The sequence below is a fragment of the Lagopus muta genome, chromosome 7, assembly GCF_023343835.1.
Source record: "Lagopus muta isolate bLagMut1 chromosome 7, bLagMut1 primary, whole genome shotgun sequence".
In the NCBI taxonomy this organism is placed as follows: domain Eukaryota; kingdom Metazoa; phylum Chordata; class Aves; order Galliformes; family Phasianidae; genus Lagopus; species Lagopus muta.
In genome coordinates, this window is record NC_064439.1 from 4,133,168 (window position 1) to 4,156,072 (window position 22,905).

Below are 22,905 nucleotides of genomic sequence, written 5' to 3' on the forward strand. Positions count from 1 at the left end.
TGTGCCGGTGCTGCTGGAGCCCCTTTATGGGCATCCCAACATCTCGGGGCGTTCCCAGGAATCCCCGCATTCTGCACCTGGGGGCAGCCCAGCCTCTAAGAGGGTCAACAAACCCCCCCATCTCCACCATGGCACCGGGGATTTCCAGTGCACGAGGATGTTTGCGGCACAGGAGAGGATGGCCAAGTCTTGCATCAAGCCTACTGGGTCCACGCCAGTCACACTGGGTGGTGGCACACCAGGGAAGTTCCACTGAAGGCCATAAATCTGTCCAACAGCTCTGCAGGAGCCACCCTGCAGCACGGCACCTCTGGCTCCAGGCCCAATGCATGGTATGGGAACAGCCTGGGAACGTCGTGGGGACACTACTGGATGTATGGGGGACAGTGTGAGGAATGGAGACACAATGGGGACAACAGCTTAGGGACATCCGTGGGACATTTTTGGGATGTCTTGAGGACAGCCTGGGGACAGCCTGGTGATAGCATGGAGACATAATGGGGACACATGGGGATGTAATGGAGACATCCCAGGGAAGGCATGGGGTAGCACGGAGATATAATGGAGGCACCATGGGAACACGCTGGGGACATCTTGGGGACATGCAGAGGACATCCTGGGAGTATCCTGGAGACACCATAAAGACATCATGGGAACTTCGTGGGGACACAGGGCAGACATGGTGGGGACACCTCGTGGGCATTGTGGGAACACTCTGGGGACACCAAGAGGAGAACAGGGTGAGGATGAAGGGGCCATGGCAGGGGCAGCTGAGGAGCACGAGGTGACACTATAGATGATGGATAAAGGGACCAGGGGGGTCTTGGACACGTGCAGGGGCCCAGATGTGGGGTTCCCAGAACGAGGCTCCAAATGTGGACTCCCAGCTGCCACATCTACCTCTGAGGTCCTCTTGGCTGTCCCCAGAGCCCAGCTCGTGCTTAGGAACACCATGGGGAGCAGCTGGCACCACGGGGCTTCCCCCAGACATCCCCAGAACCCCATCAGCATCACTCAGAAGAGACACAGAAAAGATAGAGAGGCCAGGAAACACCTTTATTGGAAGGAAGGCAGCAAGGGGACAGCGGTGACAGCGGCTCTGGGGACAGCTCACTTCTTCTTGATGGCCCGGTACAGGTTGTATCCTGCAACTACAGTCCTGATGACCAGCGGCCAGTAGCGCTTGACGCGGACGGGCTGTGGGGAGAAGCGTTGTCATCAACGGGGGAATGGGAGCCTGGCCCTAGGGGGTCCCAAACACCCCTGGGACCACCCCCCATGGTGTCCCCACTCACGTCAGCCATGGAGTCCACGCAGGTGACATCGAACGCGGCGCGGCCGCCTTGCAGCACCACGGGCGCAGCGCAGTCCTTGACGAGCTGTGAGCAGGGGGACACTGAGCACGGGGCCGTCCCTCCCCCCGGGAGCCCCCGGCGCCCCCCAGCCCAGCACGGCGCTCACCCCGTCCTCCTTGAACTCGCAGCTGTCCAGCTGGGCGCCCGAGCGCGCCTGGCACCGCGTCTCCATGATGGTGAAGTTGAGGTTGTGCAGGGAGCTGAGCTGGACGTTCTGGGGGCAGGGCACAGCGTGGTGGCAGCCACCCGGCAGCCCCGGCTGCTCCGGGCACGGCTCAGAGCCGCGCGGGGGGAGCAGCTCTGCTTCCCCTCTTGATGTCCCCCGGCTGGCCCCACCACGGCCCCATACCCACCCCATGCCTTCCCCAGGCTTTCCCCATGATGTCCCTTTCATGTCCAAAGGTGTCCTCAGCATTTGTGTCCCCACGCTGTCCCTCCCATGTCCTCATGCCGTTCCCAGGAGGTTCCTCTGATGTTCCCCACAGTGTCCCCACGCCGTCCCCACGATGCCTGCACACCTCCCCACGCCTTCCCCACGATGTGCCCAGTATCTCCCATGGTGTCCTCGTGGTTTCCCCACGCTGTCCCCACATGCACTCACCGGGCCGGGCTCGGGGTCGGCGCTGAGCAGCCGGAAGGCATTCTGCACCTCAGGCCGTTGGTTGTAGGAGTCCACAGCCTGGGCCAGAGCCTGGGGGTAGCTCAGTGGGGCCGGGAGGGCGCAGGCTCCCCCCAGCAGCGCCAGCACCAGCACCCAGCAGCTCGCCATCCTCGCCCCGTGCCGCTCATCGCTCCCAATGCCTTTTATTGGCCCCGAAGTTGGGCAACGCGGAAACGCGGGCCCAGGGGGAGCAGCCACAGCGCGGCAGTTATCTGGGGGGGAAAAGCTGTGGTGGGGACGTGGCTGCGCCCATGGGCTGCCCTGTCCTGCTGCAGGCTGCATCCCACATCCCTGGCTGTGCTGCAGGGCATGGGGTGGTGAAGGGTCTGGAGGGCAGGATTGTTGAGGGGCAGCTGAGGGCACTGGGTTTGTTCAGCTCTGAGCATTGAGGCTGAAGGGATGCTTCATGGCAGCCAGGGTTTTGCCAGGAGCCATCTCCAAGCTCATCACCACTGCTTTTTCACAAGAAAGAGAATAAGAATGGTGGCTGAAAGCCAGTCATGACCCAACACGGGAAATTTTCTTAAACATTTTATTGAGAGAGTGGGTTCAGCAAAGGGTCAGGTTCCCACAGAGGCTGCAGCCCGGTCTCCTGTTTCATAGCTGCCACCCGTAGCAGGAATGAGCCCTAACAAAGATCACAGATTACAGAATCGTTAAGGCTGACCCCTGAGATCCCCAATTCCAACCCCAGCTCACCTCACTGCCCACGTCTCTCAGTGCCACACCTCCATGTTTCTGGAACGCCTCCAGGGATGGTGATCCCACCACCTTCCTGGGCAGCCTGTGCCACTGCATCTCCGCTCATTCCAAATAGAATTTTCCCCCATTACCCAACCTGACCCTTCCCTAGCACAACATGAGCCCATTCCCTCTCATCCTATCACTATTACTGTGAGAGGCTGACCCCCACCGCAGTTCGGTCTCCTTCCAGGGAGCTGCAGGGAGCAGCAAGGCCTCCCCTCAATGGTTGCAAGGGCCCTGACAGCCCACCTGTAGGCACACAGCGTGCAGGGATTGCAGGGATCTCGTCCCACAGCCCCGTGCCCACATCCAGCCCGGCGCGGAGCGCTGCAGGGCTGTGACACCCGCATACACTCCTGATGCCGAACCCCAATGTCTTCTCTTTTCATGTAAAGCTCTTCCCTTTGTCTTGTCACTCCTCGGCTGAGCAAACAGCAACGGGGCGTGCCTAGTGCATAAATCTCCTTTTATTTGCCTTCCTCCCAGCGCTGCCAGTGCACCGCCCCGGGCTCTGTTTGGTTTCTCCGTTCCCACAGCCGGGCTCGGGGTTGCGGCCTGGCTGACCTGAGCGGACCGAACCCGGCCAGAGCCGCGCGCCCAGACGCGACCCGCCGCACACCACCCGTCATAAAATGGCGGCGCCCGTCAGCCGCGAACCGGAAGTGCTTCCTCTTTCGCGCTCGATTCTGTCGGGGGGACATGGGGAGCTCAGCCAATAGAAAATGGATGCGCTTTGATGATGTCATCATGCTGCGCCGGGGCGCATGCGCACTTCGTCTCATTGCCGGGCCGGCGTGCGGTGGGGCCGGGCGAGGTCAGCGCGGATGGCTGCGGTTCCGCGGCCCAGGGTGATCGGAAGCGGGGTTCGAGTTCTCGGGGAGCTGCGTGCGGGCCAGGGTCGGGGTTTCCGAAGGGCTACGGCCTCTGAGGCCGCTGCGAGTTCGGCGCAGCCTCAGGGCCAGGAGTTCGGCCGGTTCGGCTCACGGTGCGGGAAGGCCCGGATCTCAGGATGCGCCGGGGGAGGTTTGAGTGGGGCATTATGAAGGATCTAGCGTTATGGAGCGTCGGAACTGGCTGCCCCGAGAAGTAGGGGAGCCCCTATCTCTGGGGATATTTAAGGGATGTGTGGATGTGGTGCCGAGGGACGTCGTTTAGTGATAGGCTTGGCAGCTCTGAGTTAATGGTTGGACTTGGTGAGCTTGGAGGCATCTCCCAACCGAAGTGATACCGTGGGTCTGCCCACGTGGGTCCCTTTTAGTTTTATTCTATGGGGGTATTCATAGGGATGCTCTGCGCTTCTGTGACTCGCAGCTTTAAACCTGTTACCTCTCCTCGTTCCCCCTGAACCTTCCTGTTCCTAAAGCCTTTCTTTTCCTCCTCCAGCCTCCCCAAGATGCAGTGCTGAGCCCCTCAGATCCCCACCATGGCAGCCCGGCTGGTGCAACGCTGCTGCTGGCGGCACCTCATCACCTTCACCTGCGCTCCTGCTGCTGCCCCGGCTGCTCTGCTGCTGCCCAATGGGAAGCTGCCAGCAGCCAGAGCCCTGCCACACACACCTGTTGCCTCTATCCACACCTCCATCCCCTCTGCCTGGAACGCAGACAGATTCTCTGTCAAAGAGCAGGTGGAAGAAAACAGTAACTCAGAGTACAGAGCGATCCTGAATCTCATTGAGGCAGCCACAAGTCCTCAGGAACTGTTCCAGCTGGGTGAACTTCACTCTCTAAATAGCAACCAAGCTTCGCTGGTGGTTACTCGACTTTCTTGGCTTGCAGTGGAAAAGAACCTGGAAACAGGGGACATTCTGCAAGATGAACGATTTCGGCAGCTTATTGAGATCGTGGATTCTCAGGTGAGTTCCCTTCTTGTGATGGAGGCAGTTTGGAGAAAGAATGGGTCTGGGAAGGCTGGCCTGGAGCAGCAAGTGCTGCCTTTTCCTTTCCCTTGTGAATTTTCACAGCTGGTACCTTCTCTGCACTTATTGGCAGAGATGTATCAGCATCAGGTCACACACAAAAAAAAGGATGCAGGTGTCTGTGGCTCAGCAGAGAGGGTGGACTTCAGAGCTAGGAGAGCTGAGCTGCTGTGCTGGGAAAGCAAGAAGCTGAGCAGCATGGCCTTGCTCCCAAAAGGGAGGTGGATAAGAACACATCTAGCTGGGATATGATCGAGGAAAGTCACTGCAAACATAATTGTTTCTCTCCAGAGAGCTGTTCCTGCAGTGGGCAGCTAACTTGATGTATCAAGAAGTCATTGTGTAGATGCACAGGGATTAGAAGCGTTCAAGGCCAGCTTGGATGGGGCTGTGGGCAGCCTGGTCTGGTATGAAATGGGGAGGTTGGTGGCCCTGCCTGTGGCAGGGGGTTGGAGATTCGTGATCCTTGAGAGCCCTTCCAACCAAAACCATTCTGTGATTCTGTGACTAAAATTAATTGCCTTGCAACATCCCTGTGTCACCAAGTTGCAGGCTTTGAACATTAGGCTGAAGCAGCACGCAGGGTCAGACCAGGGAGAGCAGTCTGCGTGGCTGGGACACCAGGAGCTCTGCCTGCTTTCTCAGCTGCATCCTGCTTTGGGATTTCCACTTCAGGTGACTTTGGTGGATTACCCTGAGAGCACTCAGGTCATTCTTGCACCCAAGCATTGAGCCATCGCTGAGTTTTAGGATGTTGCAGGGCTGGAGTTGGGGCAGGCAGGGCAGTTAAAGAGTCTGTTTGCTGGAGGTCACCTGGTCCATCCTGCCCTGAGCATCATTGGCTGTGATTCTGCATCGTTTGTTTCACTGCTCGCTGAGGTCATATTCCAGCCACGCCACAGGGAAATTTAGGTGTGTGCACCTCCAGAGAAGGGTAAAAACCTACTTAGATATTTTTACTTGCCTCTCAGATATCTCAGGTGTGGAATAACACCTTGGTGGGCCTCCTGAAGAGCCTGTACTCGCTGGGGATGGAGAGCAGCAGCAGGGAGGTGCAGTCTGTGGAGCAGGAGGTGCTGTGGCGGTTGCGGCGGCTCACCTTCCGCCAGCTCGCCTCCTTGGCAGAGTTCTTGGCTGTCAAGCAGGGCAAGGAGAGCAAACTGCTCCACGAGGTCATCAAGAAGCTGGAGCTGCGGTGGACAGAACTAGAGGGCACCAGAACCGTGGTGATGCTGATTGCCAAGGTTGGGCACATCTCCTCAGTGTTGATGGACCGGTTAGAAGACAAGGTATGGGCTTGGGCGCTCCGTTCCCTTTGGGTGGGACGTCTCCTGGGGGCAGTGACAGTGTGAGGGACATCCTGTGTGGGCACTGCTCCACCAGCATGTCCCTGTCAGCCTGTCTTGCAGAGGATGCAGCTCGCTTCCCATGTGCAAAGGTGCTCAAAAGAAACCTTTTCCTCTTTGGAGCCACACAGATGAGGAGTTCACACGTGGGAGCTCTCAGTCCTGCGCTGGTCTGAGCTGCTCAGAGGTGGACTGAGCTGATGTGCTTTGCCTTGCAGCTAGAATTACCTTAGCTTTGTGGTAGAATTACCTTAGCTCAGCTGGCGGGCGGTAACTTGCAGAGGCAGCAGAAAGTCACTGCCAAAAGCATTGTCCTCTGGCTCTCTGTGAAAGTCAGGCTGTGAGCAAGGAGTCTGCAGGGAGGTCTGTGCTCCAGCAGGTCCCTCTTTCTGTCACTTCCAGGAGTAGGGAAATGTCTTTTGGGTTGAAACTGCCACGGGGCCATGACTGCAGCTGCGTCAAATTCGGTCCTTGTCCAGCCCTGCGCTGGGGACCGGCCAAACAGCTGCCACAGCAACAAGCCCTGCAGCTCATGGGCCCCACTGTTGTTCTCCCTCAACTCTGGGGATAAATAAATGTTGCAGACATTGCACGTGGCAAAGCAGGACACCGTTGTGGGGTTGTCAGCTTATGCAGAGCTGGAACTCCAGGTGGCTGAAGTATGTGCAGCTCTTAGAGGGGGTCCAAAGGAGGGCCACTAAGATGATCAGAGGCTGGAGCAGCTCTCCTATGAGGAAAGGTTGAGGGAACTGGGCTTGTTTAGCTTGGAGAAGGCTCTGGGGAGACCTCATTGTGGCCTTCCAGTGCTTGAAGGGAGCGTATAAACAGGAGGGGGAACGGCTGTTTGTGAGGGTGGATGGTGATAGGACAAGGGGGAATGGTTTTAAACTGAGACAGGGGAGGTTTAGGTTGGATATTAGGAGGAAGTTTTTCCCCCAGAGGGTGGTGATGCACTGGCACAGGTTGCCCAAGGAGGCTGTTGATGCCCCATCCCTGCAGGCAGCCAAGGCCAGGCTGGATGTGGCTCTGGGCAGCCTGGGCTGCTGGTTGGTGACCTGCACACAGCAGGGGGTTGGAACTGGATGAGCACTGTGCTCCTTTTCAACCCAGGCCATTCTACATTGGGCAGATGAAAACAGGAGTTACAGTGGGCAGCAAGGCAGTGATTCAGCAGCATTTCCTGCAGCAGTTGTTGCGTGACAGCATTAGGGTGTATGGAAACCCTGCAGTCCTTGGAGGGGCTCAGCCAGCAGTGTCCTGGAGGGTGGCACGTTCCTTGCTCTGTGCCTGTCTCTCTATGTCTCAATGTTTCTTACCAGGCTCTGGAGCTTGCTGAGCAGTTCAGCCCTGAGGACATAAGGAAAATCACGCTGGCTCTGGCGTACCAGAACCGACGCAGTGTGCCTCTGCTCCGTGCCATGTCCTACCACCTGATTCAGAAGCACTCAGAGCTCAACCTCAGCGTCCTGATGGACCTGATTTTTGCCTATGGTAAGCAGCTTGGATGTATCATGACCCTTTGGGTTGGGCATTACTGTGCTTGCATAAGTCAGAGAGCCCTCTGTGTGGCAGCACTGTGCTTACTGTGGCTCTGTTCCTCGCTGCTCTCACCCCCCCCCCCCCCCGAGCTCCTTTAGGGCTTCCTTCCAGCACACAGGGCAGTGGCATTAAAACAATTGGTTTCTTTTCACCCAAGGTGTCCAAGTTTAACATTTGAGCAGTGGCATGGTGCCTTAGGTGCAAGTGCTGCAGACTGCCAGCATGGTGACAGTCACCTTTATTGCATTCCTGGCCACAGGGTAGACCAAAGCCTTCAGATATGGGTGGTGACAGACCTGGTGCAAATCAGCTCTGTTAGCAGCTGGCCACCACTAACTGATAATGTGTGTTATCATCCTTGGGGCTTTGGTTTTTCTTCTCTTCTTTCTGTGTGTTTCCATCTGCTCCTGTCCAGAAATTGGGATGAAGCTGCTCTTCATTTCACTGTCTGGTTTCTGGTGGTGGGAACAGATCTGTCCAACACTGGGGTGGTGTGGTTGTCATGGGTTGGATGTTCTTTAGTAATAAAGAAATCAACCTGCTAGACCTGGCTTTGCAAGGAGCTCACGCTTGTTGTGTTGATGTTACCATCTTGCTATTCAGTTGATAAATCTGGACTGAGTTTGAAGGGAAGTAAGGGGTGGATGTTCCACATCACAGCCTCCAGATCCCTGCTGGATGTCCTTCTGGGACACAGTGAGGCCCAGCAGCCCTGTAATATCCCCAAGGTGGAGAAGTCCAGTAGTTTGGGAGCTGTACTGTCTCTTGCAGGCTCAGGCAGGGCTGTAGCAGCCCGGTGTTGGGAATGTTGGATTGAGAGCTGGTGGGAGCAGCAGGACCTGGCTGGATGAGAAGAGGCAGGGCCATGAGTCACAGCTCCCATACCGACTCTGTGTCAGTGGCTGCCACTTTCTTTTGCTCCTTTAAGGAAAACTGAATTTCCACCAGCCCCAGGTCTTCCAGAAGATAGCCACTGACCTGCAGCCCCACGTTTCTGCAATGACACCCGTCGAGGTGACGCGCTGCATCCGCTCCTTCGCCCTCCTCAAGTGGCTCAGCCTGCCTCTGTTTGAGGCCATCTCTCAGGTGAGGAGGCAGAGGGCCTGGGTAGCACCTGCTGATATATGACTGGGACACCCAGAACAATTCTTCTCTTACTAGAGATGCTCCACTGCAGTCAGCAGTCAGAATCCACGCAGCTCTGAGGTCAGCTTCAGCTCTTTCTGAGCCTCTGCTCCAGAGTGCTGCGTTCCCCAGGCAGCTCCCAGTCTCTGCCCCAGTTCTGATGCCTGCACCTGGGCCTGTACCAGGCAAATGGGAATATTACAGAGCTCTGCTTCCACTCACAGCTTTCCCTTGCACCAGGATAAAATCCTAGGGAGGCACTGAAAGATCCTTTCCTTCCTGTTCCCATCTTGTCATGGGTCTGGGCATCTCCTTGGATGATGTTTGCAATCTTTTTCTGTCAGTACTCATTTCTCAACCTCTGGTTTTGCTCTCTCTTGTCTTCCAGTATGCCCTGGACAATGCCAAGCAGCTGTCCATTGCCCACCTGTGCAGTATCATCCTGTCTTTTGCCCGCCTTAACTTCCAGCCCAGCGGAAGCGAGGACTTCTTTAACATGGTAACCTGCCTCCTTTTCCCCTCTGTGTCAACCTTCCTCCTCTTTGGAGTCAGTGGGAAGGGCTGCATGTATCCTGGCATAACCTGGAGCACGAGTGGGTGCAGGAAATGGAAATGGGGAGCCCAGAGCTCGGGCCAGGCTGAAAAACCCATACTGATGCCCTGTGGCTGTGTGCTGGCTGATAACCAAACTGGTTTGCCCCTGGCTAGCACCAAATCCCTGTAGGCTAGCTCTTCCAGCAGACATAATCAGCACGTGGTTGTTCAGGTGCCTTCCTGAACTCTGATTGCTGCAATTAGCTCCATAACGAAGCCATAAGATCACTCATTCTCAGCAGATCAGAGGTCTCCCAGCCCGTCCAAGCCCTGGGTGTGGTGGTGCTGTTGGGAAGGATGGAGGCTGCCATCCACAGAGCTGTTCATTGCTGCCCTGCTTTGGGGCTTTGCAGGGAGGTTTCTGCAGCCCAGGGTGAAGAGATGAGACCAAGTGGAGGGAGACCCTCGTGCCACAGAGATAGGGTTAGCATCCCTGGTTGGCAGTGGGATCTGGACTCTTTGCCAACGCTAATCACAGTCAGCATGAAGGGAGGTTTTGTAGCAAGTGCAAAACTTGATTTTTGAGGCATTGCAAAAAAAAACCAACAAACACACACAAAAAAAACAACACCAGCACCTGGAACTGTGAACCTGCAGCAAGGCTGCTGTAGAGCAATCCTGAATTCTATCAGCAAATAGCCCAGTAGAAGCACTGCAGAAGCAGGGCCATCTGCAGAGATGTGCTGAGCTGTGGCTTTGGCTCTGGCAGGCCCATGAGGAGCTGCAGGGCCAGCTGGACAGCCTGGAGCCCCAGCTGCTGACCGACCTGGTCTGGTCACTCTGTGTGCTGCAGCAAGCCAAGCCTCCCTACCTGCAGCGTGTGCTGGCACCCGACTTCCACGCTGTGATCCAAGGTAAGGTGGGACATGGAGCCAGAGCTCAGGGAGTGGGAGTACTGGGTCCAGTGCATCTACTTTCGGCTGTGAGCTCAGCTGTTGAGCTTGGAGGGGTTGGTCTACCCTGCACTGTGCCTGTGGGGTTGAGCCCAGCAGGCTGCCACGTTGCCTTCAGCTTTCTTATGCCTCAAGGCTCAGCTTTGTTCTTGGCTCCAGCGCTGCCTGCACATTTTCCCCAAGCACTTAGATGTGAGGGGAGGGCTTGGTGTTTCTTAGCCACTCATGGGGGAGGTGCAGCCCAGTCAAATTCAGTCTCTGCCTCCTCCATGGCGAGCACTGGCCATCCGGCTGCCACAGCAACATCTGTAGTCCATGGGCCCCACATCCCCTCCCATGGGACCTTGGGGATAAAATCGTGCCACAGACACTGGGGGCTGTGCCCTCCAACAGGGGCTCAGCTGGGTCTCGCCCTGTGCTCGGGCAGTGCTGCCCCTTCTGCACGTATGTGGCGATCTGCATCTCGATGCCAGCACTTAGAGATCCATCCTGGTGGATTCTCAGGTCCTGTTTGAGCAGCAGCAGTGGGATTGGGACCAGAAATCCTGATTGGATGAGCTGAGCAAGCCGCAGGATCAGCTCTTTGTTTTCCTCCTCCTGCCAGGCGATCTGTCCCCCAGGGCTCAGAACTTGCGGATGAAGCTCATCCAAATCAATGCTGCTGCCAAGCTGGAGAGCCCTGAGTACCAGGGGCCGTTCCTGCCGGCTGGGATGCTGAGTGCTGCAGAGCCAGCAGCAGAGAAGGTCACCCTGCTGCAGAGCAGCTTGCGGGAGGCCCTGGCAGGCGTGCTGGGCAGCCAGGACAACGGGCGCTGGGACGTGCACACCATCTACGGCTGGCGGATCGGTGAGCACAGCCTCTCCTTGGAGCAGCAGGGCTCATTGGGGTCTGCATGCTGCAGGGGGATCAACATAAAGGCTTTGTGCCTGAGGTTGTATCTCGTTCTTCAGCCTCACATCCCTCTGCCTCGCCAATGCAGTCCCGTCAAATTCAGTCCCTGCCCCCTCTGTGGTTGGGGCCGGCCATCCGGCTGCCACAGCAGAGCTGTAGTCTGTGCCCCACGTCCCTTCCTGTGGGACTCTGGGGACAAAATGGTGCCACAGACAGGCTTTGTGCTGGAGCTGGTTGGGGCCCTGCCTGATGGATGCCGTGCCCCATGTCAGCCCCACGGTGAGGGCATCCCCAGCCTCCATGGAACAGCATCCTCAGGACTCCTTCCTTTTCCTCCTCTCTGCAGATGCTGAAATGGTGCTGAACAGCGAGAATAAACCTCTCCCCTTGAAGAACTTTGCAGCTCCCCATCTGCCCCACTCAGAAGGGACAAAGCCGCTGCCGCCAGGTGCCAGGAGGTGGGTTTGGGCTCAGCTGCACCAGGCACGGTGGAAGGGACAAGGCTTTGCTGTCCCCGTGGCTGGCTGCAGGCAGCAGGGGACAGTGCCGTGGGGATGCCAGCGTGCCAAGGTCACTGTGCCCAGCTGCGTCCACTGGTCTGGACAGAAAAGGGGGTAGGACCGTGCCAAGCTGCCGTGGGTCACGTTGCAAGGGACAGGGCAGGATGCTGGCTGTGGCAGCAGCCTCCCCTGTCTGGCACGTCCTCCACAGAGAGCCTGTGCCAACTGTCTGCCACCGTTCCTGGCTGCCCACAGAGCCCAGGGGCCAAGCTGACTCCTTCCTGGCTGGGAAAGGCAACGTCTGCCATCCAGCGTGGGCTGCGGATCAACTCAGTTTGAGCCTTCCTGCTCGAAGCTGCTCTGAGGCTGAGGTTGCCCAGCACCAGTCTCACTGCTCTCTTCAACCCCTCTTGCAGGGTCGCCTTCCTCAGGTGGGAATTCCCAAATTTCAGCAACAGGAGCAAGGAGCTGCTGGGCCGTTACGCCATGGCTCGGCGCCACATCCAGGCAGCCGGCTTCCTTGTTGTGGATGTGAGTATCCAGCCCCCAGCACCCGGTGCTGATCACGGCCCCGTGCTGGGATTAGCCATCATGATCCCCTTCCGGGCCACCTGTCAGGCAGCCCCAGGGCAGAGAGGGGATCAGTAATGGAGGAGGACAGCAGACAAGGTCTTAGCACGCTGATCCCTGCGCCGCAGCGCTGCGCTCCGTTGGGGCCATGCATTATTCAGCCCCCAGAGGTAATTATAGCTGTGCTGGCAGAGCTGTGCAGCAGGCAGGGATGGCTCCAGTGGGGCAGGAGGGCGGCGTGCCACGTGTCCCCCAGCACTGTCACCCCACATCAAACTCCATTCCCTGCGAGCAGCCCAAATTTGCATCCCCTCGCACGGAGCTGCCGCTCTTTGACGCTGATACAAAGCGAAGCCCCTGCAGCCCGTGTGCACTCACTGGCTGGAGAGATTTCAGGTGGGGAGACAGGAGGAGGAGGAGGGAACTGCTTCCTTCAGCTCGAGCCTTGTGCTAAATATAGTGGTGGTGGGTGGTGGGATCCCCCCGTCTGCTCCCTGCGGCGGCTTGGAGCCATCAGAACAAGCGAGCGCTGCGCAAACAGCATTCATTCCAGTGCTGTTCCCTCCTCCTGGTTGGCTGCAGCTCGTCTCTGAAGAAGTGATGCATCTTCACCAGGCAGGGCTTGCTGTGCTGCTGGGCAGGGAGGCCGGGATGCGCAAATGGGAGCAAGCAGACCATGAAGCCCTGCACGTACTCTGCAGCTGGGATGAAAAATTCAGCGGGTTTCAGAGCTCTGAGATCACAACTGGAAGGATCCGGGCTCTGCCCTGGACTGGCTGCAAGCAGTGTCCATAGCAGTGCTTTGTGCCATCCTAATTGGAGGAAACACCCCATAGCAATGCTTTGTGCTTTGAGGAAACATCCCAATGCCACCGAGGCTGTGATAAGGGAACGGTGCCCTCCTTGCAGCCTCGTCAAATTCGGTGCCACCTCTGCCATGGTGCGCGCCGGCCCAAGGGCTGCCACAGCATCACCTGTGCTTCATGGGCCCCACATCCCTGCTGTGGGATGGCGGGGATAAAAACGTGCCACGTACATGGCTGGGAACTGAGCACGTCCCCGTGGTGCTGTCCCCATAGTGATGTCCCCATGGTGATGTCCCCATTGCTCACTGCCTCTCCTCTCCTTCCTCAGGTCCCCCACTATGAGTTCCTGGAGCTGAAGCTGGAGCGGCAGCGGGCGGCGTACCTCCGTGACAAACTCCACAAGGTGGTGGCAAAGGAGTTGGCCAGTTAGCTGCGTTTCAATAAAGCCACCTTCTGCTGTACCGTGTCCCCTGTGTGTCCCCAACCTGTGGGAGTGGGGTGGAAGAAGGGCTGTGCTGGTGGGCGGTGGGGTTTTATTGTTCCTAATGGGGTTTTTGTTGGCGGTGGTCCTGGGGTGGGTGGACAACGGTGGCACAGATGCCTCCCCAGTGATGGTTTTTAGGTCTGGGGATGGGGGACAGCCTCCATCCAAGCTCTGAAGCTGGTGGCCCGAGCCGGGCAAGAGGAACACAGGAAAGCCCTCCTGCTGTGACGCACGGAGCTGGCTGCCAGGAAAGGCTTTGAGGGCGGATTAAGCGGCCATCTGGGCTACGAGCAAACGGATTTGGGCTGTGGGGGCATCGCTTACCCCCACTGCATCCCTTGCTGCCCCTCTGGCCGGTGCCCAATCAGCGCCATTTGGGGCCGCAGCCGGGTGCTGAGTCACGGCTCAGCGCCGCTCCTGGCACCGGCATCACGCCAGGGCCGGCAGCGCTGCGTGCCCGGGTGGGAGGCAGCAGCACGGGGTGTGCCATGGGGGGGGGGCTGTCCCTATAGGGGGAGGGTCCCCAACCAGGATAAAGCGATCTGTGGGTGCTGAGCATCCCCTTTGTCCCCCAACCCAAAGGGCTGTGTGTTCATTCAACCATCCGGGGGTCTCCCAACCACATGGCATTGTGGGGGGGGGGGGGGGGAGGAGGGGGTAAAGGTTGCCAGGGAACCCATCCCCATCGCCATGGAGATGGGAGACGGGCTGTTCCCATGGCAACAGCACACCGGCCCCATCCTGCTTCCCCTCGGCGTGGGGGACCCCAATGTGTTCAGCATCGCTTCGGGGTGCCGGGGGGGAGGCTCTGAGTCCGCTGTGGGAATCGTGTTAGGGGGTGTAAGGAGCCACCCCAACGTCCCCAAAATCACCGCAGGGATGGGGCAAACGGAGGGACATCCTCCCCCTTCCCCCCCCCCCCCCCCCTCTTCCCACCTCCCCCTACACCTCCACCGCACACCCGGCTGCGCTGCACCGCCGCAGTGCCTGGCACACACAACCCTGCTCTCATCCCGGGCAGGAAAAATAATAATTAAACAAACAACAACAACAAAAAAAGGCAGGGAAAGGAGAGAGGGGAAAGGGAAAAAAAAAAAACCCAACAAAAAAAACCCAACCCCACACACAGAACCTGCTGACATCATCCGGGCTGAGCGCCCCCCCGCCACGCTCTGCCTCGCCCGGCGCAGCCGCCTTCACCCCGCAGAGCCGCGCCGCGCTGGGCCGGCTTGGGATTGGGGTTGGGGTTGGGGTCCCCCCCCGGATTTGGGGTCCCCCAACCCCACCGTTATGCCTGGAGAGACGGCTACGAGTCAGGGGCTGCAGCTGGAGGGAGGTGAGGATGAGGGGGGTGGGAGGGGGGTGTGGGGATGGGATACGGGGATGGGGGATACAGGGATGGGGGATACAGGGATGGGGGATATGGGGATGGGGGATATGGGGATGGGGGATACGGCGATGGGGGATACGGGGATGGGGGATATGGGGATGGGGGATACGGAGATATGGAGATGGGGGACATGGGAATGGGGGATGGAGGCTGCAGGGACAGAGCTGGAGGATGGGGGATGTGGGAATGGGAGATACAGGGATGGAGGACACAGTGGCGTTGCTCGGGCTGAAGCTTTCCTTCCCCCTTGGGGAGATGCTGGGGCCACCGCCCCCCTCCCAGGACCCAGAGATCCCACTGTACCCCCATCCCCATGTCACCCAGGGGTGACAGCAGCGCGTGTTCCCTCACCCCTATCTCCCTGCCTTTCCCCCCCCCCAGTCTCCCCCCTCATCCTCAGGGACTTTGGCCCAAGGTCACCCTGCAGCAATGTGCCCTGGGGGGGCCCCAAGCGGTGCTGCCATCCTGCTGTGTGTCCCCACAGCAATGGGGTGGGGGATACTTTGTAAAAGGGGGTTGGGGGGGGTGCAGGAGGGGAGGTGGGACTCAGGGCTTCCATCGTCCCCCCAGCCCCAGGCAGGGTGGGGTTTAAAGTGGACCACTTTGAGTTGGGGGGGGGGGGGAGCAGCACAGAGAGGGCTCAGCAATGGGGGGGAGTCCTGTATTGGGGTGTCCCTATGGTGAGTATTTGGGTATCAATCCATAGGACAGAATGAGAATGGGCCCTAAAATCCCCATCCCCACTTGGAGGGCTCAGATTTAGGGCACAGTGCCCAACCCCCCCCAAGCTCTATCCTGGGGTATAGGGATGTCCCCATATTGTCCTTGTAGCATACACAGCTTTAAGGGCCCCTATATTCCCTCACAGCCCTTGATCCCAACTCAGCACTTACAGGCAGAACCCACCCTAACAGCCCCATCCAATCCACCCCCATCCCCTTAAACACCTGGGGAGGCTCTGCCCTCTTCCCAGCAGCCCCTGGACCCTGACCACACCTCCTCACCCCTATATAAACCCCATAGGGCACATATGGGGCAGTAGTAGGGTTGGTGCTTTGGGTGTTGCTGGTGGGGGGTTCTGGGTGCTTCTAGAGTCCCTCCTCTGCCCCATGGAGCCACCTGAACAGACCTCAGGTAATGGGGGCTGAAGGGGGTGATGTTCTGTTGAGGATTTTGGGGTTGCTGCTGTGGTTTTGGGGCTTCTTAGAGTTCTGGGGCTCCTATGGGTTTGAGATGCAGTTTATATCCATGTTGCTTAGGGCTGATGGGGCTGAGTTAGGCTGAGCTCAGCGCCCTGTTGAGCAGTGAGGGGAGGGGGTGAGGGGGTGGGGGGGTATGTGTTGGTTTCTGGGGTTTGGGGGCTTGGCAGTACTGTACTCCGTCCCTATAGGGGGGTTGTAATGCTTTAGGGGGGCTCTGGGGCACTCAATGATGTTCTGCCCATAGGTGGGGTTGAGGGAGGAAGGGAAAGGGGAGGGGGGGGGGGGAGGGTGTTAATTATTCCTACTTATTCTTCTGGCACAGGCCCCTAACCCTGCAGTGCCCCCCCCTCCCCCGGCTCAGCCTTCCTTAATACTCCCTTACAGCAGGGGGGGCACCCATAATCCTGCCCTAGGGATGGCTGCCATCACCTCCTTGGTATGAGGGCATGGAGTGGGGGAGGGGGTCCTCAGCTCACTGATGGTGGCTTTGTTTGGGGGGAGGGGAAGAGGGGTGTCGTGGCAAACTCTACATCTCTGTACTCTCCATTCGGTTAGGGCCAAATCCACGTGACTGTCACTGGTGTCCCCATGGGGGAGAAGAGGAAAGCTGTTGGGGGGGTCCCAGAGACGTTCTAACCTTCTCTCTCTCTGCAGCCCCCCCAGGGGACCCCGCTGCCCCCATGCCTGCCAAAGAGGAAGCCCGCCCGCAGCCAGAGGGGGCCAGCTATGATGCAGCCGAGCGCAGCCCCCCCTCCAAGGGCTGCCCCCCACCACCGCCGCCTCCATCGTTGCTCCCCTCTGACCCCTTGGACACTCGCATCGTGATGGGCGAAGAGACGCACTGCCCCCCTGAGCTGCCCCCTAAAACACCCCCCCGGCATCCCGAGCTGCCCCCCGCCCGCCTCGACCCTGACCTCTTCTTCACAGCCCCCTCCACCCCGGTGAGGACGGGGGGACCCCGCTTGAAGCCTGAGGAGGATGGAGGGGATGCAGAGAGTGAGGGGCTGGGCTCTCCCCCCACCTCCCCATCTGGCTCCTACATGACGGCCGAAGGGGGCAGCTGGGGGTCCTCGGGCACGGCCAGCACGTCGCCCTCCTGCTCGCCCAACCTGCTGGCAGAGGTCCCTGATGGTGAGCCTGGTCCTGCAGCCTTCATCCGCCGCTCCTCGTCCTCCTCTTCCTCCTCGGAGGATGTGGCTGTGACCTCCATAGGGCAGGAGGATGAAGAAGAAGAAGATGATGATGATGATGAAGGCAGCGGGCAGGAGGAAGGCTTCAGGCTGCCCCACTCCCACATGGCTGCCCCTGGGCTCATCCCTGCCGCACTGCTGCCCTTCCGTGGCAGCCTGCTCTTTGAGGCTGAAGCTGTGGAGATCACCCTGGTGCCGGCCCAGGCAGCGGCCGAGCCGCTCTCAGGTGAGGATGAGGAGGATGAAGATGAAGAGGAGGACGCCAGCACCTCAGCCTCCTTCCTGCGCTCGCTCTCAGAAACCTCCATCAATGAAGGGGTGGACGAGTCCTTTGCCTTCCACGATGACACCTCGGCCTCCTCTGACTCGGCCTCCTACGACGGTGAGGAGGATGAGCGGCTCTACGGCACTGAGCGCCACGCGCTGGGGGGACCGCAAATGGCCGCCGCCACCCCTGGGGACACCGAGCCTTCCTCAGAGGCCTCTGGGGACATCGAGCTGCATCTGCGTGGTGACACGGCACAGCTGGATGGCACTGGGGTGTCTGCGGGGGGGTCTGCACAGCATGAGGTGGCCCTGAGCCCCTCGCTTCTGGAGCCGACTGATGGCGGTGAGGAGGACGTGGGCATGGAGCAGCGTGCCGCCCCAGAGGAGGAAGAGGTCGCCATGGCGGCCCTCGCTGTGGAAGCTGACACAGAGCTGATGGGCCAGGCCCCCATTGAGCCCCCGAGCACAGAAGTCAACGTGGAACCATCGGATGAGGCGTCTGTCGAGGCCCTTGCTGCACAAATCAGTGTAGAGCCGGGGGTTGAAGCCTCCATTGAGGCCCTCGGTGCAAAGCCGGTGGCTGAGGCCTCTGTGGAGCTGACAGACAAAGCCCCCATGGAGGCCCTCGATGTGGAAGGCGATGCGGGTGAGACCTGCGCTGAGGCCCTCCCTGCAGAAGCTGATGTCAAACGGGTGGATGAGGCCCTCTGTGCTGAAGTCAGCGTGGGACGGATGGATGAGACCCTCAGCTCCTCCTCCTCGGAGATGGAGGAGGCTCCCAGCCTGGAGCCTGATACCACGCAGGAGCTGGACCCCATCCCAGAGGAAAGTCCTGCACCGCAGCCCCCTGTCCCCACAGAGCCGGCACTGCTGGAGGAGGAGATCCTGCTGGAGGAGGAGGTGCCACTGGCTGCCGTGATGGAGGCCCAGCTGGAGGCTGAAGCCGGTACCCTGCAGCCCCCCTGTGCTGGGGAGACCAAAGACCCCCAACCCAATGGGCTGGGATGGGACACCCCGTCCCTGCCCGCTGCCAATGGTGACCGTGAGCTTGATGCTGTCCCGGCAGAGAGCCCTGAGCCTCTGTGTCCACCTGAGCAAGGCGATGACAGTGGGGAACCCCAGGAGGATGTGAGTGGCCATGGGGACGGCAGGACAGATGTCATGCCTGCACCATTGGGGACCCCTGCCGTCGGTGGGGATGTGCAGGGTGATGTCATTGAGCAGCCCCTTGAGGAGGACACGTCGCTCTGTGAGGACGGGGTGGCCTCAGGCAGTGAGTCCCCACGGGTGGCACTGAGTGATGGTGGCAGCGAGGTGACGCAGGGTGTGGAGGAGCCTCTCAGCCCTGCGCTGGGGGATATGGATGAGCCACGTGCTGCCTCTGAGGATGAAGCCTCCAGCAAGGATGTGGAGCGAGGCCAGAGCCCAGAGCGCATCCCTGGTGAGTGGGATGCCACAGCTGCCTCCGAGGACTCGTCCCCAGAACTGCTGGACACCTTGTGCTCCCACACCGACCCCAGCTTCTTCAACCCCTCCCAGGACAGTGCGGGGGAAGTGGCTGCCCCTGGGGTCCCCTCTCCGGCCCCACAGCCCTGCCTGGCCCTCTGCGTGCTGCCCCCAGCCCCTGCACCCCCACCACTTCACTTCACTGCTTCAGAGCAAGAGGTGTACGTGGGGATCCCTCCAGACCCCCTTGAACTGCTCCCACCACCTGGTGCCTTGTTGGAGAGTGCGGAGGACCGCCGGCAAGTGGCCTCCATGCTGCAGGGGGTCTTTGGGGACCTGCCTGCCCCAGGGAGCCCCAGCCAAGCCCCTGTGGAGCTGCCATGTCCTCCCTGTGCTGAGGATGAAGCTGCTGCACCTGAACCCAAAGAGACCCCAGAGCCCAGCGATGCAGGGAGCATCCAGTGTTCTCCCCCAGCCTCGCTGCAGCTGGACCCAGCCCCTATGCAGGGCCAGGAGCCCCCCAGCAAGGAGTCCCTGCTCCTACTCAGTGTAGACCCCAATGCCAAAGTCACGGTGGAGGGGGAGCATTCCCTGCCGCCCCCTGAGGAGGTGGAGAAGGAGGGAGTGAAGGCAGGGTCCAGCCCCGTGAAGGAGGAGGAAGAGGTGGTAGTGGTGGCAGGATCCATTCTGCAGGAGGAACAAGAGGAGGTGGTGGTGACAGCAGCAGGATCCAGCCCCATGGAGGAGGAAGAGGTGGAGGTGATGGTGGCAGGATCCATCCCTCAGGAGGAGGAGGAGGTGATGGTGGCAGGATCCAGCCCCAAGGAGGAGGAAGAGGAGGTGGTGATGGTGGCAGGATCCAGCCCCAAGAAGGAGGAAGAGGAGGCAGTGATGGTGGCAGGATCCAGCCCCAAGAAGGAGGAAGAGGAGGTGGTGATGGTGGCAGGATCCATCCCCAAGGAGGAGGAAGAGGAGGTGGTGATGGTGGCAGGATCCAGCCCCAAGGAGGAGGAAGAGGAGGTGGTGATGGTGGCAGGATCCATCCCCAAGGAGGAGGAAGAGGAGGTGGTGATGGTGGCAGGATCCATCCCCAAGAAGGAGGAAGAGGAGGTGGTGATGGTGGCAGGATCCAGCCCCAAGAAGGAGGAAGAGGAGGCAGTGATGGTGGCAGGATCCAGCCCCAAGAAGGAGGAAGAGGAGGCGGTGATGGTGGCAGGATCCAGCCCCAAGGAGGAGGAAGAGGAGGCAGGATCCAGCCCCAAGGAGGAGGAAGAGGAGGCAGGATCCAGCCCCAAGGAGGAGGAGGCGGTGATGGTGGCAGGGTCCATCCCTCAGGAGGAGGAAGAGGCAGTGGTGATTGTGGCAGGATCCAGCTCCACACCTAGCCTTGAGGATGACCATGAAGGCGCAGAAGCCACTCCCAGCCTCTCAGCGGCTGTTCTGCCCTTGGAACCCCCTCCAGAGCCCAGCTCTCCAGAGGACCCCATGCCCCAAGAGCCCACCGAAGCTGCAGTGCCCACTCCTGAGCTTGCAGTGCCCGCTGAGGCTGCAGAGCCCGTTCCCAAGGTTGTGGCACCGGTTGCCATCCCGCTGCCTGCTCCCTGTCCACAGCTCTCCAAACTCATCCAAGTGCCTCCTCTCTCCTCCTCGCCGCTGCCACGCTTGGAGGACACCTCAGGGCTCAGCGAGGCCACGCGGCCAGAGGAACGTCCGTCTGTCCTGCCGGCCTCCAGGAAGCTGCTGGAGGGTAAGAGCTGCCTGATTCCATTGCTGTGAGTGCCCTTTCAGAGCCCCAAGGGGTGTGGGGCTGGGCAGTGCTGGGATCAGGGTGGCCATGGGATGGTGCACGGGAATCCCTGCAGTCCTATTTTGGGAGGGGTTCAATTGAGCACACCGGGTTCCCGTTCACCATGAAGGTGTCCATCTTGTGACCTCAGCATCTCCCGTCCTCCCCGCAGCCCCAGAGCCATCCCCACAGAAGGAGAAGCCGAGGGGCAGGAAGGCACCGGCTGGCAGTAAGGGTGCACGAGGGCTGGAGGCAGAGGGGGGACCCCGCCGTGCGCCCCGGGGCTCAGTGCAGTCCGAATCGAGCTCCTCCAGTGAGGCAGAGTTGCCCTACCGTGTCCCCAGCCCTGCTGAGCACCTGCCTGCCATCGCTCTGCTTGAGGACAAAGCGGCACCGCGGCACGGTGAGGCCAACCATAAAGGTGAGGGGTGGGGTACAGGGGGGGCTTTGGGGTGTTGAGGCGAGTGTCATCTTCACTGCGGCCCCTGTGTCTCGTGTAGGATCGTGCAATGAGTCTGAGAGCAACGATGAGTCCATCCCGGAGCTGGAGGAGCCTGAGGGCGCAGAGCCACGGCCCATGCAGACTCAGGTAGGGCTGCAGGCTTGGGAACTTTGTCCCCAGGCACCTGGGAGACCATGACATCCCATCACCCAATGCTGTGCCCCACAGGCGCCGCTCACCCACTCGCTGGGCACCGGGGAGGAGAGCATCAGTAAAGCCAAGCAGAGCCGCAGTGAGAAGAAGGCCAGGAAGGTGGGATGGGTGCTGCTTGTCCCGTGGCTTTGGGGTGGTGGCACTGGGGTGATGTCCCCATCCCAATGGCGTGGGCAGGGAGGGGACGTGGGCTGGGGGATTAGCTTGGCAGAGGGCGTGTGTCCCTGAGGTCATTGGTGGCTGCCGTCAGGGTATCTCTGTGCTGGGGTGGTCTCTTCTTTGTTACCCCTAGGGACAGCACTGTCCCTATGCTGTGTCCTCCCAGTGCTGGAAGGCTGGGGACCCTGGTGACATCATGTATGGAGCTCACCCTCGTGTCTCCTTCCTCAGGCCATGTCCAAGCTGGGACTGAGGCAGATCCACGGTGTCACCCGCATCACCATCCGCAAGTCCAAGAACATCCTCTTTGTCATCACCAAGCCTGATGTCTTCAAGAGCCCTGCATCTGACATCTACATCGTCTTTGGGGAAGCCAAGGTGGGGCAGGGCTGTGGGTGCATCCTGGGGTCAGATGACCCCGTGGGGACCATCCAGTGACCTTCCGTGTCCCTGCAGATCGAGGACCTGTCGCAGCAGGTGCACAAGGCTGCGGCTGAGAAGTTCAAGGTGCCCATGGAGCACTCCCCACTGATCACAGAGACGGCGCCTGCGCTCACCATCAAGGAGGAGAGCGAGGAGGAAGAAGAGGTTGGTGGGAGGCTGCTGTTGGGGTTGGACTGGGGGATGGGAGGCAAGTGGTTTGGCCACTGTCGACAAGGCTGGCTTAGGGGTGGCGTTGGGTTGGGTGGTGGGAGGCTACTGATAGGGTTGGGTTTCGGGGTTGGGGATGACAGCACTGTCCCTGCTCCCACAGGTGGATGAGACAGGATTGGAAGTGCGGGACATAGAGCTGGTCATGGCCCAGGCCAACGTCTCGCGCCCCAAAGCCGTGCGGGCACTCAGGCACAACAATAATGACATTGTCAATGCCATCATGGTGAGTAGAGCTGTCCTCATTGCTTATGGCTCTGGGGGTACAGACCGGCCCTGCGTTGACGCTGTGCTCTCTCCTGCAGGAGCTGACCATGTAGCGGCCGGCCCCGGCCCCCTGTATAGGTGCACAGTTTTCCTTGCCCTGATGTCCCTCCTTGAGCCCTGTGCCTCTGCCTTGCCCGCCTCCTAATGCTCAATAAATGGCCTCATGTATCACTTGAATCGCATCCTGCCTCCCTGCCTGCTGATTGGGGCTTGGAAGGGTTCCTAAAGCTCCTGGGGTGCGTGGCCCACAAGATGGGAACCAGGTAATTGGGGATGTGGTGTTTGGGATATGTGGGGTGCTGGGATGGAGGCTGCAGGCGGTGGCATCTGCCCCTAGGATGGGGCTGAGCTCTGTTCCCTATCCTGATGGGATGCAATGGGCAGGGGGCTCTCATGGGGGCTGAGCAGGGGCTGGTAGAGCTCAGAGTTCCCCAAACCTCAGACCTTGAGGCTTTGTGTGCCTCGTGT

General features: G+C 59.7%; 3 protein-coding genes and 4 non-coding genes across 53 annotated transcripts; 6 read left to right on the plus strand and 1 right to left on the minus strand.

Moving 5' to 3' along the window:
- Positions 1–1,037: 1,037 nt before the first annotated feature.
- On the minus strand, positions 1,038–2,124 carry LOC125695892 (cathelicidin-1). Its single transcript, XM_048950940.1, has 4 exons — positions 1,957–2,124; positions 1,462–1,569; positions 1,296–1,379; positions 1,038–1,197 (listed from the first exon to the last, which is right to left on the minus strand). The coding sequence occupies exons 1-4, from the start codon at positions 2,122–2,124 to the stop codon at positions 1,111–1,113; spliced, it is 447 nt and encodes a 148-aa protein (XP_048806897.1). The 3' UTR covers positions 1,038–1,110.
- Positions 2,125–3,462: 1,338 nt separating this feature from the next.
- TBRG4 (transforming growth factor beta regulator 4) lies at positions 3,463–13,401 on the plus strand. Of its 5 annotated transcripts, none has more exons than XM_048951771.1 (11): positions 3,463–3,574; positions 4,144–4,612; positions 5,647–5,964; positions 7,341–7,512; positions 8,489–8,646; positions 9,074–9,184; positions 9,989–10,133; positions 10,777–11,019; positions 11,411–11,522; positions 11,981–12,095; positions 13,269–13,401. In XM_048951771.1, the coding sequence occupies exons 2-11, from the start codon at positions 4,184–4,186 to the stop codon at positions 13,368–13,370; spliced, it is 1,905 nt and encodes a 634-aa protein (XP_048807728.1). In that variant the 5' UTR covers positions 3,463–3,574; positions 4,144–4,183; the 3' UTR covers positions 13,371–13,401. The 5 variants fall into 5 exon arrangements, with proteins under 5 accessions (XP_048807728.1, XP_048807724.1, XP_048807725.1 ...); XM_048951767.1 differs by lacking the exon at positions 13,269–13,401 and adding an exon at positions 12,750–13,229; XM_048951768.1 differs by lacking the exon at positions 13,269–13,401 and adding an exon at positions 12,750–13,229 and having other exon boundaries at positions 3,538–3,623.
- On the plus strand, positions 6,470–6,611 carry LOC125696524 (small nucleolar RNA SNORA5). The gene has a single exon (XR_007378371.1). It is a non-coding gene; the product is annotated as a small nucleolar RNA SNORA5 (small nucleolar RNA).
- On the plus strand, positions 10,408–10,545 carry LOC125696532 (small nucleolar RNA SNORA5). The gene has a single exon (XR_007378379.1). It is a non-coding gene; the product is annotated as a small nucleolar RNA SNORA5 (small nucleolar RNA).
- Positions 11,148–11,282, plus strand: LOC125696526 (small nucleolar RNA SNORA5). The gene has a single exon (XR_007378373.1). It is a non-coding gene; the product is annotated as a small nucleolar RNA SNORA5 (small nucleolar RNA).
- On the plus strand, positions 13,039–13,174 carry LOC125696525 (small nucleolar RNA SNORA5). The gene has a single exon (XR_007378372.1). It is a non-coding gene; the product is annotated as a small nucleolar RNA SNORA5 (small nucleolar RNA).
- A 1,169-nt stretch (positions 13,402–14,570) lies between the features above and the next one.
- On the plus strand, positions 14,571–22,761 carry NACAD (NAC alpha domain containing). Of its 43 annotated transcripts, none has more exons than XM_048951091.1 (11): positions 14,571–14,760; positions 16,671–19,759; positions 19,850–19,894; positions 20,075–20,666; positions 20,878–21,126; positions 21,206–21,294; positions 21,376–21,459; positions 21,751–21,897; positions 21,976–22,107; positions 22,274–22,396; positions 22,476–22,761. In XM_048951091.1, exons 1-11 carry the CDS (start codon positions 14,715–14,717, stop codon positions 22,488–22,490), a joined length of 4,611 nt encoding a protein of 1,536 aa, XP_048807048.1. In that variant the 5' UTR covers positions 14,571–14,714; the 3' UTR covers positions 22,491–22,761. The 43 variants fall into 43 exon arrangements, with proteins under 43 accessions (XP_048807048.1, XP_048807052.1, XP_048807047.1 ...); XM_048951095.1 differs by having other exon boundaries at positions 20,120–20,666; XM_048951090.1 differs by lacking the exon at positions 19,850–19,894 and adding an exon at positions 19,895–19,939.
- The last annotated feature ends 144 nt before the right edge of the window (positions 22,762–22,905 follow it).